The sequence below is a fragment of the Etheostoma cragini genome, chromosome 5 (assembly GCF_013103735.1).
Source record: "Etheostoma cragini isolate CJK2018 chromosome 5, CSU_Ecrag_1.0, whole genome shotgun sequence".
Taxonomy (NCBI): Eukaryota; Metazoa; Chordata; class Actinopteri; order Perciformes; family Percidae; genus Etheostoma; species Etheostoma cragini.
The window spans coordinates 27,116,543-27,129,683 of NC_048411.1; the positions used below are offsets into that span (position 1 = coordinate 27,116,543).

At 39.9% G+C, this 13,141-nt stretch overlaps 1 protein-coding gene across 3 annotated transcripts; it reads left to right on the plus strand.

Annotated features, from left to right (window-relative positions):
- Positions 1 to 1,001: 1,001 nt before the first annotated feature.
- On the plus strand, positions 1,002 to 12,186 carry p2rx7 (purinergic receptor P2X, ligand-gated ion channel, 7). Of its 3 annotated transcripts, XM_034872889.1 has the most exons (13): positions 1,002 to 1,329; positions 2,054 to 2,201; positions 2,276 to 2,347; positions 2,460 to 2,532; positions 3,163 to 3,259; positions 4,107 to 4,187; positions 4,860 to 4,995; positions 6,337 to 6,473; positions 7,630 to 7,720; positions 7,976 to 8,041; positions 9,704 to 9,808; positions 9,921 to 10,028; positions 11,494 to 12,186. In XM_034872889.1, exons 1-13 carry the CDS (start codon positions 1,214 to 1,216, stop codon positions 12,028 to 12,030), a joined length of 1,767 nt encoding a protein of 588 aa, XP_034728780.1. In that variant the 5' UTR covers positions 1,002 to 1,213; the 3' UTR covers positions 12,031 to 12,186. The 3 variants fall into 3 exon arrangements, with proteins under 3 accessions (XP_034728780.1, XP_034728781.1, XP_034728782.1); XM_034872890.1 differs by lacking the exon at positions 1,002 to 1,329 and having other exon boundaries at positions 2,443 to 2,532; XM_034872891.1 differs by lacking the exon at positions 1,002 to 1,329 and having other exon boundaries at positions 2,446 to 2,532.
- The last annotated feature ends 955 nt before the right edge of the window (positions 12,187 to 13,141 follow it).

The window sequence follows — 13,141 nt, forward strand, 5'->3', positions numbered from 1 at the left end:
CATGGAAGGGTTTTCAGAATTTTCTATTTATTCTATATTTATTTATTTATCAGTATGTTCATCTGTGCACACATTGTGAATAAAACACTGCCATCTTCTGCATTATAATATATGTGTTATAAGCAGAGAATCATTGCAATTTCCATTGATAAATAACTTAGACAGTTAATTGATTACAAAAATAGTTGTTGACTAATTGTTTCAACACTACATTCTGTTCACCAAAGTAGCATTTTAATATTTAACATCTTGTATTTTATTTAAATTCACATTTGATTTGTCTTTGTTCTGATGACACTGCAGACTTCATTTAAGACTAAAACAGTACCAACTGAGCTTCTTCCATCCCCACTAAATGCTTTTCATTTCTTTATTTATATTGCTTTTCTCTACTGTAATTAAGCCCTACATTTCTTCCTGACTGCTGTGAAAGCATGAAGCCCGGGCAACATTTTTATTTAGGACCGGGTAGCCTACTCCAGGAAGCTGGAACATCACCTGTGGAAAAAATGTTGCCTTAGTTTTCAGTGTTTTGTATCTGATTTTGTAAACCAAACCCTGAACATGTTTGCTCTCAGTTAGTCAGTATTAGTGTTCAGAGGAATTGCTTAATATTATTTTTAGGATACCTGGCAAACTGAGCCATCGTGCCTGGAGCAGGTTTCTCGAAGGCCGGTGTCTTACCATTCTACTTTAATTGCAATTAACCCTTGTGTTGTCTTCCCGTCAAAATTGAAAATCAACACTTTTGTTGAGGCTTTTAATCAATGTTTGTCATTTTTGATATGTTTAACACTACATAACACTAACTTATTATATCTAGTTTTACAGTTATTTGATTATGTGGAATTACTTTGACTATAATTAAAGGAATGTACGTTGATGGAGGATCACATACTGGAATATGTCAACTTTTAATCATTACTTCAAAACCACTTTTTTTATCTCCAAATGCTATAAAATTTAATAAGGCACCCCGTGATTGAGATTGAGTTAAGTGAGTGGATGTTGCAGCTGCAGTGATTGTGTTGAGAGACCAGCTGCAGGAATCTGGACATGTGACCGTGCACACAGGAAGAAGAGTCAAGAAATGAGTCAGAGATTCCTCTCCCACTAAAGAAGTCACACAGAAATACCCCCGCAATACAGCAGCACCATCAGCAGCAGCACCACCAGCAGCAGCAGCAGCAGCAGCAGCAGCAGCAGCAGCAGCATGCCGTGCTGCGGAGTTCTGTGTCAGTATGAAACTAACAAGCTGGTCCGGATCCAGAGCGTCCGACTCGGCTCTCTCAAGTGGAGCCTGAACGCAGCCATTCTGCTGTTTATCTGGTGAGTGAGCCTGAACACAACGTGAAATCTTTCTGCCCCCGCAGCTGCCGCATGCTCGGGGAGCGGCTGCACACTCTGCTGCTTCTGCTTCCTAATGATTCACCACAAGTCCCGTTAGACTCAAACCATAAACACATAAACTGATTATTAATGCTATTCATTAGGGTTTGAATGAAAGTGAACCGCTTCTTGTGGATATGGGACACACAAATACATTCAGATGTATTTTATTTTGTAGGAACTGTCCGTCTGTGGTTGCATTTTATATCAATTCCGGTATTTCTCTACTTTAATACCCATTTGCCATACAATACTGTGAGTATTTTTCTTTGGTACATTTTATAAGCAACCCTGTAAAATTCCTGTAATGCCCATTTCACAGTCTCCTTATATTGAACTGAATCATTTTTAAATCTAATTTTGAAATACTCAATGGTGACCTATAATTTAAGTTTAAGATGTGTTTGTAACAACGGTAACTATTCTATTAATTAGGTATTTCCATGTGGACCTGAAGATAAAATGTTGTTTCTCTGGTGGCATTAGTGCGACGTTTAACAAGGCAGTCAATAAAAAGACGAAACAAGTGCAAAAACAAGAAAAACCCTGGAAAGAGTCCGTGCAAAGATTACATTAATAATTTTATACATATTTTAAGCAAAAATGCCACGGCCTTAATGTGTAAATTCTGTGTGATTTGCATTTAAATGTGTTTACATTGCAGCATGATGTTGCTGTGGAACAGGAGTTACCAGCAGTTTGACCTGGTGGTGAGCTCTGTCACCACCAAGGTGAAAGGTGTAGCCCAGACACAGCTGCCCGGGAATGGGGAAGAGGTCTGGGATGTGGTGGACTACAGTGGACCCCTACAGGTAGCCTCAGTCCTCTAGGTTTTGGGTCTTTTTAGCCAAGAGGAGGAGAAAAAAAAATGTGATTTTGTTTTCAGGACAAAAACTCCTTCTTTGTGGTGACCAATGTCATCGTGACGAAGAATCAAAAGCAGGGGAAATGCCCAGAGGTGCTCCATCATCATTACAATGTTGTACAATGTTTCAGTGCTGCTTATGGTACATTGACTCAGATAGAAAGCTGGCAATATTTCTTATTTTGCAGTAGTGTTTATATTCCAGGTTCCACTTAAAGGCAAATTGTGTCGCACAGATAAGGAGTGTGAGAAAGGAGGCTGGGACCAGCAGAGCCACGGTACGCTCACTTCTCCATCAGTACATTTACACCCACACAAGAAACCAGGTTAGGAAAACCATGTGTCTATAGTTACCCGGGGTTACTGTGAGTCCTCGCATACTCTACGCAGCAGATTTGTAACTTCCACACCTTGAGCCTATTTTTTTTTTCTTTTTTTTTTTGAAGCTTTACTGACTTTATTGTGATACAGGTCCCCTGGTTGAGTGTGTGCCCCATGTACCAAGGCTCAATCCTTACCGCAGCGCTGCAACTCGTCTCCACTCTCTCTACCCCCTTTCCTATCTGTAGCTGTCAGATCAATTAAAGGCAGAAAATGTAAAAAAAAAAACAATCTTTAAAAATGTGTTTTATTTCTTCAGTTTATCGGTTTCGGATGGACTCCATACAGCAACACCTTCCTTGTCCTGAGTGGGTTTGTTGACACCTGTTTCCACAAGAAGCAGAGGAATGTGTCATTCATGTGTTGCAGTTGTAGCTTCAGCCAAAAGCTCTTAGCTCTCTGCTAGTCTAGATTTGAGTTAAAGTTGCTCACCTCACATCCACTGCTGCAGAAATCAAACCTTTGACTTTTCAAACTCAGTTGTGACATATTCAGGCGAGTTTAAATGCAGTTTTTTTTCTCTACAGGGATTAAGACAGGATCATGTTTGAAGTTTGACGTGTTGAGGAAAACCTGTGAGGTATCTGCATGGTGTCCAGTCGAAACCAGGACGAACCCTCCAAGGTAAAGTCTATTTGGTAGTCACTTAGCAGGAATTTAAGTCAAACAACATTTAATTTGGAGGCTCCAACAGGTTAAGATTTCACTCAAACCTGAAACAAACACTTGGGGGCAGCGTAGTCAAGTTGTGAACACAAATTGACATCATCTTTATGTTGAACTTGCTACCTGCTCAGCAGCAAACAACTAACAGACAGTTGGAAAATAGCTGATGAAAACAGTGGAGCATTTAGCAACTAAAGAGACGTATATTAGGATTTGGTGAAGACTAAAAATGGAGCTAAACAAGAGAATATTAACACTGTAATGTGCAATGGTCTATTTACCTTGCTTATATGTAGTCAGTATATGTGTTGAATGAAGTTCAACCACAAGGGGACTCTTTTTATTATCATTTATTTTAATGAATAAAGTTAAAAAAGAGAACATTGAACTTTATATTAACGTTGGATGAATGACATTCATCAGGTGGACATACAAACTGTAAAAAGTGTACTTAATTGTGTCACATTTCTACTGTAAACTAAACACTCTAAATAGCTAGCTGTCTGGATTTACCCTGTAGAGATCTGAGGAGCAGTTAACCATAGTCCTCATAAATCCACCGGAGTTTAAAATTCCAACACATAGAAAGCCCAAAGTAACGTATGACCAGCTGAAATGAGTGAAATGCGGCGGAACAAAGCAATTCTGGAAATTGAACATCTGGATATAGACTATGTTGTAACTAAAATATTTGCTTTTGCTGAGCGATGAGCGTGTGCTAGCATGCATATTTTCACCCGTTCTAAATGTCTAGATGACCAATCGGATTGCACTGTCTTCTTGTTGTATCTTTTTTACAATGCAGGCCCGCTCTACTGGCAGCAGCTGAGAACTTCACAGTCTTCATCAAAAACAACATCAGATTCCCTGCATTCAACTTCATCCGGTGAGAATTATTTTTGACTGCTGGGATTTGACGTTTTCCTAACTTTATGCAGTGAAGCCACAGCTGTGTTAAATCTGTGACAATGTAAAAGATATATTTCATGATTTATGGTAGTGTTTTGTTAAGTCCTTTTTATGTAGCAATGCAACTGCAAAGAGGGACAGTTTTGAAGACTTTTTTTTTTTTTTTTTGGTGTGTTCAGGAACGCTCCAACATCAAATAATTTTGCTTCATTAGTTATTTTTTTGGTGCTGTTTTGCAAACAACTTATTTTTCAGTCATGAGTGAGAAGGAGGTTATGTCCTTTTTTTTTAAAATCACAAGTCATACTGTTTTCTGGGATTAAAAAAATCTGAAAAATCAGGCTGTCAACAAAAGTAATAGTTTTCTTCTCTCTTTGGGGTTTTATTCTTGTTTCACCATGTTTTGTCGTATCACTTGCATTTTATCGTTTGCATTTGATCATGGTGAAACTGAGCGAAATACTTTGCATTTCCTTTAGTATTTGCCTGTATGATTTTATTATGAAATTAAAAAAGCCAATGAAACATTTAGTGTCATTTGACACTGAAACTCTCTGCTGCTCTTCAGGACACAGAGTCCACAACCTTCTCTTCAGTGGGAGAGGACCTCAGATTTTCTGTGAATATTTGAGTCTATTTGGTTTGACAGAAGAAACATCCTCCCAGAGATGAACGATGCCTACCTGAGGAGCTGTCAGAGAGGAAAAGACTCCCTGTGTCCCATCTTCAGACTGGGGGACATTGTTCGAGAGGCCGGAGAGAATTTCACGGAAATGGCCGTAGAGGTGAGCTTATATGTTTAAACTTTTCTGCAGTGAAAGCAACATTTATTTTTCTTGCAACCTGGGTTATCTTTTCACAGGGCTAGCCTCAGTTCAGATCAGTTTTTTTTTTCAAACCCACTTTCTCTTTCTTGGGTTTCCTTCAGTGAGCATCCGTTGTCCTCAACCAGAAATCAAGTGAAGTTAAAATGAAACCACCAAAAAAAGGAAGTGTTGCCTCAAACTTTCTTTTAGTTTGTGTAGATTAAAGTGGAATGTCAGTGTATTATTCAAAATACATATGTGCCTAACAGATCATTGATTTTCCCAAGAATTCCTATATTTGATCATAATTAGTTTTTCTTTTACATATTTTCTTTAAAAAAGTGATAAAATAAATACCTGTGCTGTCAGAGTAGTTCTTCCTCCGTCAGTCAGTACAGCTGCCTCCCTTATTCATTCTTCTGTCAAGAAAAACCTTTAAACGTCGTTAAATGGAGAAAATCTAAAGAGTAGTTGCTTTCTGTTGGGACCAAGTTGAAATACTCTTACTGCATTGGTAAATTTTATACACAATTTTAGAAAATTAGACTTAAGACCGGTTTATTGACAGAAGTGACTCACTAACATGCAGAGCTCCCCAGTGTTCAGCTATCTTTTGTTTGTCTTTAAAAAAAAAAAAAAGCAATTGAGGAAAATATTCACAAAACTTCACTTTCTAAAATTTCTACATCTTGCATAGACTTGTGTATAGGAATTCTTTCTACAGAAACAGTATCTGGTCTGTGTAAGCTTGTGCTGCAGTGATTTATTGGGATACATGCAATGCTGAAAACAAGCTTTTTATACTATATTTTTGATGTGAGTAAATCAAGGGTACACGCTCAGTTTGAGCAGAGACCAGCAGTGGAAGAAGGATTCAGATACCATCCTGTTAAATGGGTAAAGGAGTTTTTCCTCCCTGCCTCTACAACGTGTAATGTTAGACAATCAGCAGCATTATTAAATCTTGGTAAAAGCATGCTGCATGCTTATTGGCTCACTGATGCTGACAAGATTGAATCCTTAGTTATTGAAATAGGTTATTGAATGACGAGGTATTTTTTGTACTCAATTCTAAGAAGGCAATTCGGTCTGTGTCTAAAAAGTATTGAATTCGGTACCTAGAAGTGAAAGTACATAGGCATTATCAGCAAAATGTAAAAGTAAAATAAGTTAGTGTACAGTACATTGGCCCCTGTGAGTTAAACATTGACTTGACTCAAATCTGGAACATGGACCAATTTATAAAAAGTCTGATAATTGAGTCCTTCACGATTGGTGAGGTTTTGTGGTTAATAACCCAACTTCCTGTGTGGACCACAGGGTGGCGTCATCGGTATACTGATCAACTGGGACTGCAACCTGGACCGGCTCAAGCATCGCTGCCTTCCCAAATACTCCTTCAGACGGCTGGACGAGAAAGAGAGCAACAAGACACGGTATCCCGGCCTCAACTTCAGGTGAGCGAGCCAGGGTCAAAGGTCAACATTACAGTCATCACAACCACTAAAGGAGCTTTGATTAGTTTTATAAAGAGGTTTAAGAGAGTTTAAAAAATGTATGCGCTGATAGTGTAATGGTCCATAAAGTTTGTTTGTGTTTTTTCTGTCCATGGATTTACATGAAAACCATTTAAGGCTTTTGTTTTTCCCCATGTTGTTTTTATGTTGGGTTGGAAACGACATTTAGGGCCAGGGAGCCCTGTTCAAGATGGGCAGCAGGTGACCCTTCAAAAAACCATACGAAAATACAACAACAGAAACAAAAAGATCCAGGAATCAGAACCATTTACGCTCAAAAGGCCGATTTTTTTTTTTTCCCCCACCTCTGTTCAGATGATTGGGACCCTAGTCTATATCCACAACGTTCCACTTCTGGGATTGTTCAGCTGCCGCTGGAAATTCAGCCGAATGTCCCTCTCTTTGGCTGGTTATCCGTCACCTTCCGCTTTCTTTGTGTTAGCATTTTAAACTCTGGTGGATCTATTAGGACTATGGTTAACTGCTCCTCTGATCTCTGCCGGGTAAATCCAGACGGCTAGCTAGACTATGTGTCTAATGCGAGTTTTCTGTTGCACGACTAAAACAACCTTTGAACGTACACGTTCCACCAAAACAAGTTCCTTCCCGAGGCTATATTGCAGAGGCACTGTGGCTCCGGCCAGCGCCGCTCACGCTCGTTATGATTGGTTTAAAGAAATGCCAATAAACCAGGGCTTGTTTTTCTCCCATCCCAAGAATGCTGTGTGGACTAGCCAGACCTTCCCCTGCAGTGCTGTGGATGAAGGTCTGGCAAGCAAGACTATTGGGACCATAATGAGAATCTCTCTGATCTAGTGTTCTAGCTACTGCAGGTAAACTGGAAGTTTACTGCGGTAATTAACCCAGTAAAGCTCTTCCAATAAACATACTGAACATATAGGTGTTTCTCCTAAAATACTGTAAAGTGCATTGATCCATTTCATATAGGTTACGAAGGCTTGTTCCAGCGTGATGGATTACATCCCAACTGGCACATCTCGTTTGATTTCAGATTTGGGGTAAACAATCCTGCTTCACTGTGTGCTGCATTGTCTTTTTATTTATTTTTTAATCGTTTTTGCTGTTGTCTGATCAGATATGCAAAGTACAACACAGTGAATGGAGTCGAGGAGCGGACGCTGTACAAAGCATTCGGGATCAGGTTTGACGTCATGGTGTTCGGACAGGTGGGTTAGTTTTTTCCGAATAATATCTTTAAACTTAACATTTAAACCAATTATGTTTTTAATTTTTGCAGTAGTTCTTTGAAACTGTTATGTTTCCTAGTTTGGGCATCGATTTGTATTTTGTTTGAGAGATAATTGTCCAAGATGCCATAACTTTATCATCAACAACCTCTGCCCTTGCCTTCTTTGCACACATTAGTGTTTCTATAGCTCTGGAGGAGAAACAAGCAAGTGACATTTTGATCTGTTTTCCAGGCGGGGAAGTTTAGCTTCATTCAGCTTGTCATCTACATCGGATCAACGTTGTCATACTACGCTCTGGTGAGAGACCACACAGGTTTCAGCTGCTGCCACAACCATGTCCATTCATGCATTTATCCTCCCTTAGTGCTGAACACAGTGACAGTCAGTGTTCGAGTGTACAAGAGTGGGACTTTAAATGGTGACTGCATCTGGACTAACTGAAAAAATCACTCCAGAAAAAGCTAAAGGCTAAAAAATAGGTGTGTGTGGGGGAAAAATGTATACAGCATATTTTGCAATATTTTCTGTGGCAATACTGTATGGATCTATTATTATATATGTATTGGTCAGTTTGTCTGCTTGAATCCCATTTAGATAAAAACAGATTTTTGGGACATCATTTGAAATTGGGATCAATTTGAAGTTGGACAATATAGTATATGACAAATATTGCAATGTGTTTAAAATAGCAATATTGTATCATGACATAAGTATCGTGAGGCCTCTGGTCTTTCCCAGCTCTACTAAATATGCTGATAGCTGCAGGAAGCAACAGGTTTCTCCAAGAAATCTGATTCTCCTGTTGACTTTGGTGCATAATCTTCACAGCGATGAATCATAAGAGGGAAACCATGTTAGGAAATCATGGAGGAAGTGTCTATGATGTCACTGACAAGGATATTTTGCAATCTTGAGTTTTACTTCTCAGTACTGTCTGTTTCACTTAAACCCCTTTACACAGCAGACAGTACAATTAATAAGAACCAAACAAACCATTAAAGAAATAATTAAGCATTCTGGGAAATATAAGCTTTCTAATGACGAGTTCGATGAGAGGAAGGATCTACCTGTATGAGAGTGGTATCTGTGTTATCATCTAATGTTTGTCAAGGCATAGAAGTGTATTTCTCAACCAGGGGCAGAGCCAGGGCGAAGCTTGGGCTGGATGGGCAAGCAACCAATCCAGACAAGTCAATCACACTGCAAGAACACATACAACACATAGCTCTTTTAAAGCCTTGGAGCTGGGGTTGGCAGTTTTCTGGATAAAACCCTCCTGAATAGTAAAAAGCTAAGCTCCTCCTGCAGCTATTTGGAATATTGTTGAATTCTAAATTTGAAATGCAGTATTTTTTATTTAACTTTAAATATCGTCTTTTTGTTCGCCTTGGTGGTAATTCCAGGTGTGTTTTTCAATTTCACTTTTACTTGTTTCATCTTCTGTAGTCATCACTATTGTCATAGTTTGTTTGGCTGTAGCAGCAGTTTACTTTCAGTGCTAGCAGAAACGGGGAAAACCAGTACGCCGCTTCACACAACCTTTTCTGCAGGATTTGCCACCTTTAAATCAGGCTTTCACGATCTGACGTGCACAAACATCTGCATTTGTAGAACAGCCATTAGGAACCAAATCTATCTAAAATAATTTGAGGTTGGCTAGAGTCTCCTTTTTGTCTGGACAGAAAAGCTGGGGGTTTTCTTAGAGTCATCTGTTAGAGGAACTTCAGCTTAAGACACTTAATGCTAAAATGCCAACTGTGCCAAAAGAGTCTAAAAAAATTCTAAATCTTGCAGTGATTTAAGACCCAAAAAGTGAAAGTATTCTTCCCAGATTTAATCAAGTTTATTTTTAGTAAAATAATGCCATGTTTTGTGTTAAACACAAATCACAGCTATGTTGACACATCTGTGTCTTGTAGTGTGTTGTAGATGAAGTGTGAAACTCCATTTTTCCCTCAGACGACCATGATTATCGACTGGCTGATAGGAACCAGATGTTATTCTGCAGAGGTTGGACAAAACTACTCTGAGAAGAAAGTGGAGTCGGTCCAAGACAAACACAAGGTGATGAACGATTTGACAGAATGTACTGTAGCTGTAAACCTGTTGTCAGACATTTTGTACTTTAAAACAGTATTGTAACTTTTCCCTTCGGCGTGATGTGACTGTGTCGCAGTGCATCCTCTGCGTGTCCTACGTCGATGAGAACAACATTCGACTGGTGAAGAGATCACAGAGGAAAAGTTTACAAGACGTCAAACCGGTGTCTGTTCAGCCATACAAGGTAAACCTGCTGCAGAGAGGAAAGATCAGAGAAATGGCATGTAGAAATGGTCTTTTATTACTGATGAAACTGAGACTTAAAGTCTATCTGTTGCTCCAAAACTTTAGCTTCAAAGAAACATTCAGGGGTTAAAGCATCAACAGGTTGGAATTCATGAGCGATGAGTCTCTTTTAGTCAATTTTATTTAAATACGTTTTGCCCAGTATCACAAAGTGGCCTCAATCACTCTCTCTCCTTAATCCCATGATTCAGATAAGGCCAAACTCGGTCCCTTAAAAAAACAACCCAGAGAAGTTGGAAGAAACTTCAGATTGAGCAACTGAGAAGGATCCCTCTCCCAGGATGGGCATCCATGCATTAGATTAGCATTAAGCTTTTCTAGACTTTACATTTAAAGGGAAGTAAGCTGCTGGGGGGCTGTTTTGGCGCCTGGTTTGTTTCACCAACACAAAGTGGATGCGAATCAGAAAGTGGATTTTCAGTTTAACGACACATCAAAACGTTGTAACCAATACTTACCGGTATTGGTACCCAAAGAGTGTAAAAGTTTGGATTATTGTTGAATTACTGCTATCTAAATTTGAAATTCAGTTGGGTTTTTTAAAGTTAAAATCTTGAAGATATCTGTTTTGTTCCCCTTGGTGGCAATTCCAGGTGTGTTTTTCAATCTCACTTTTTTTTTCTTTGCAAAAAAAAAAAAAAGAAACTTCCCCTATTGGGGCATTTTAGGCCTTTATTTGCATAGGACATCTTAGACTTGAAATGGGAGGGAGAGGGTGAATGACATGCAGCAAAGGGCCGCAACTCTGATTTGAACCCAGGGCCGCTGCATCAAGGAGCAAACCTCTATACATGGGCGCCAAGCTCCACCAAGTGAACTAACCAGGCACCCCAATCTCACTTTTACTTCTTTTTGAAGTTTCATCTTCTGTAGTCATCACAATTGTCATTGTTTGTTTGGCTGTGGTAACAGTTTACTTTCAATGCTCGTAGAGACGGGGGGAAATATAGTACGCCGCCTCACACTTGAGTGAGTTGAAGACTGAGTGTGCTGCGTTAGTTCTGCGACCCTCTCTGGCAAACCAACCACTGCCGGGGGATGGAAACACTACACTAACTGTGTGATACCACTTGTGATTCTTTTCTTTCCTCGAAATGTCGCCACAGACACAAAAAATTCTGCAAATGCAAGAGCTTTCATCAGAGCGCCAAAGGCTCAATCACCATTGTGTTATCTCATTCGGCGTTTACTCAGTGACTCAACAGACATTTATTTAAATTCAAATCTTCAAGATTCTTACTTTAATGTGTGGTTGAGGCAGAATCTATACTGGATCTCTAAACCACTCAAGGTAAGTGAGTAAATGTGTTTTGTTTTAGGTGAATCGAATGTGAGTGAGTTGAAATACTGCCAGAATGAATCTTGTTATTGACTTGAGTGGTATATTTTTTTTGTCCTGACAGGAGGACATGGGACACCTGACGGCCGTCCTCTGTCTGCTCCAGCAGGGTGACAGCGTAGATCACTGCACTCAGCCTTCCCTCAACCATCAGCCTGACCCAAACTCCAAATCTCAGCGCCCAGCCTGGTGTAAGTGTGACTCCTGCACTCCCTCTTCCCTCCCCCAGGAGGAGCTGTGCTGTCGGCGGAGCAACGGCGCCTGCATCACCTCTTCTCCTGTTTTTGAGCGGCTTGTGTTGCGTCGCCCCCTGCTGGAGACTGTGCTCCTGCAGCGGGACCCTCTGGGTCCGCCAGCTAAGCGATGCCAGACCAGTGCCCTGCGTCACTGCGCCTACAGTCTGTACATCAGCTGGCGGTTTGGGTTCCCACCTAACGACACCCACCCTGCCATCCCCAGGTGCTGCGTGCGAAGAGTAAGGGAGGAGTACCCAAGAGCGGATGGACAGTACAGCGGCTTCAGACCTGCCAGGATGGCGTCCACGCAGGCCTTCACTAACGGAGAGCTGTGGGAGGAGGGCAGGGACTCTCCTTCTCACTGACCCACTAACTGTTTTATGTTAAATCTGCCTTTACAAAGCAAAAAAAAAAATGAAATAACTTTGCCAGCTTGCGTTCCGTCAGAAGGGAGATGACCCACTGAGTCAAGAAATCTCTGCATTTTCATCATCTGTCAGATCATTTAGCTGCACAGTAAAAAAAAAAAAAGATAGAAGCCATGTTTTTCCGTTTCACTCTTTTTTTTTTTAAGCAGCGTTGTGCCTTTTACAGGGTGGAAAGATGATTTACTAACAAGCTTAGACAAAAGGTTTCTCTTGCCAGGAATGTGCTTACAGTACATCTGTCCTATGGTATGGAAACATGAAGCATTTCAATCCTACATGGGGGGGAAAAAACTCACTTTCACTGTGTGATACCTTATTTTATCACCTCGTGGTGCGCATAACAAACCTATTAATAACCCCTGATTGCAGTAACATGCTGCAGGTCGTTTCTTTAATCCACACACAAACCGAAATGAAGAAACATTTTGTGGCTTTCGTGCTGGAACTTTTTCTTGCTAAAAAAAAAAAAATTTGGCTGCACCGGATTAAAGTTTCACAGTGAAGTTGCCAGGTGTGGTACCATCGTGCCTGTACAAAGACCAAAACTAAAATCTATTCTAAGCTGGGGAGACAAAGAAGTGCTGGGTGGATAGGTATACTGCAAGAAGTATTCAGATCCTTTACTTAAATAAAAGTACTAATACCACAGCGTAAAAATACTCTGTTACAAGTAAAAGTCCTGCATTGAAAATGTTACTAAAAAGGGTAACTAGTTATTTCTTTTCTTTTTTCTCAACCTGGACCCCATTTCCTCATACATTTGTAACCAAAAATCGTTGAATCCGCTCCAGTATGGATTTTATATATGTAAAAGTATTCAGTTCAGAAAAGTCCTCGCATTTTAGAGACTGGAAACAATCCAAACAGTTGTTTAATTGTAGGAGGTTGAATTGTTGGGTAGTTTGATCTATAATAAAGCCTATTTCAACTACATGAGTTTTCTGTGCAACCATGTTAATTTGTAATGTAACTAAAGATGTCAGATTAATGTAGCGGAGTAAAATGTACAGCATTTCTTTCATAAAGGTTGCTGATTATTAGTAGAAAG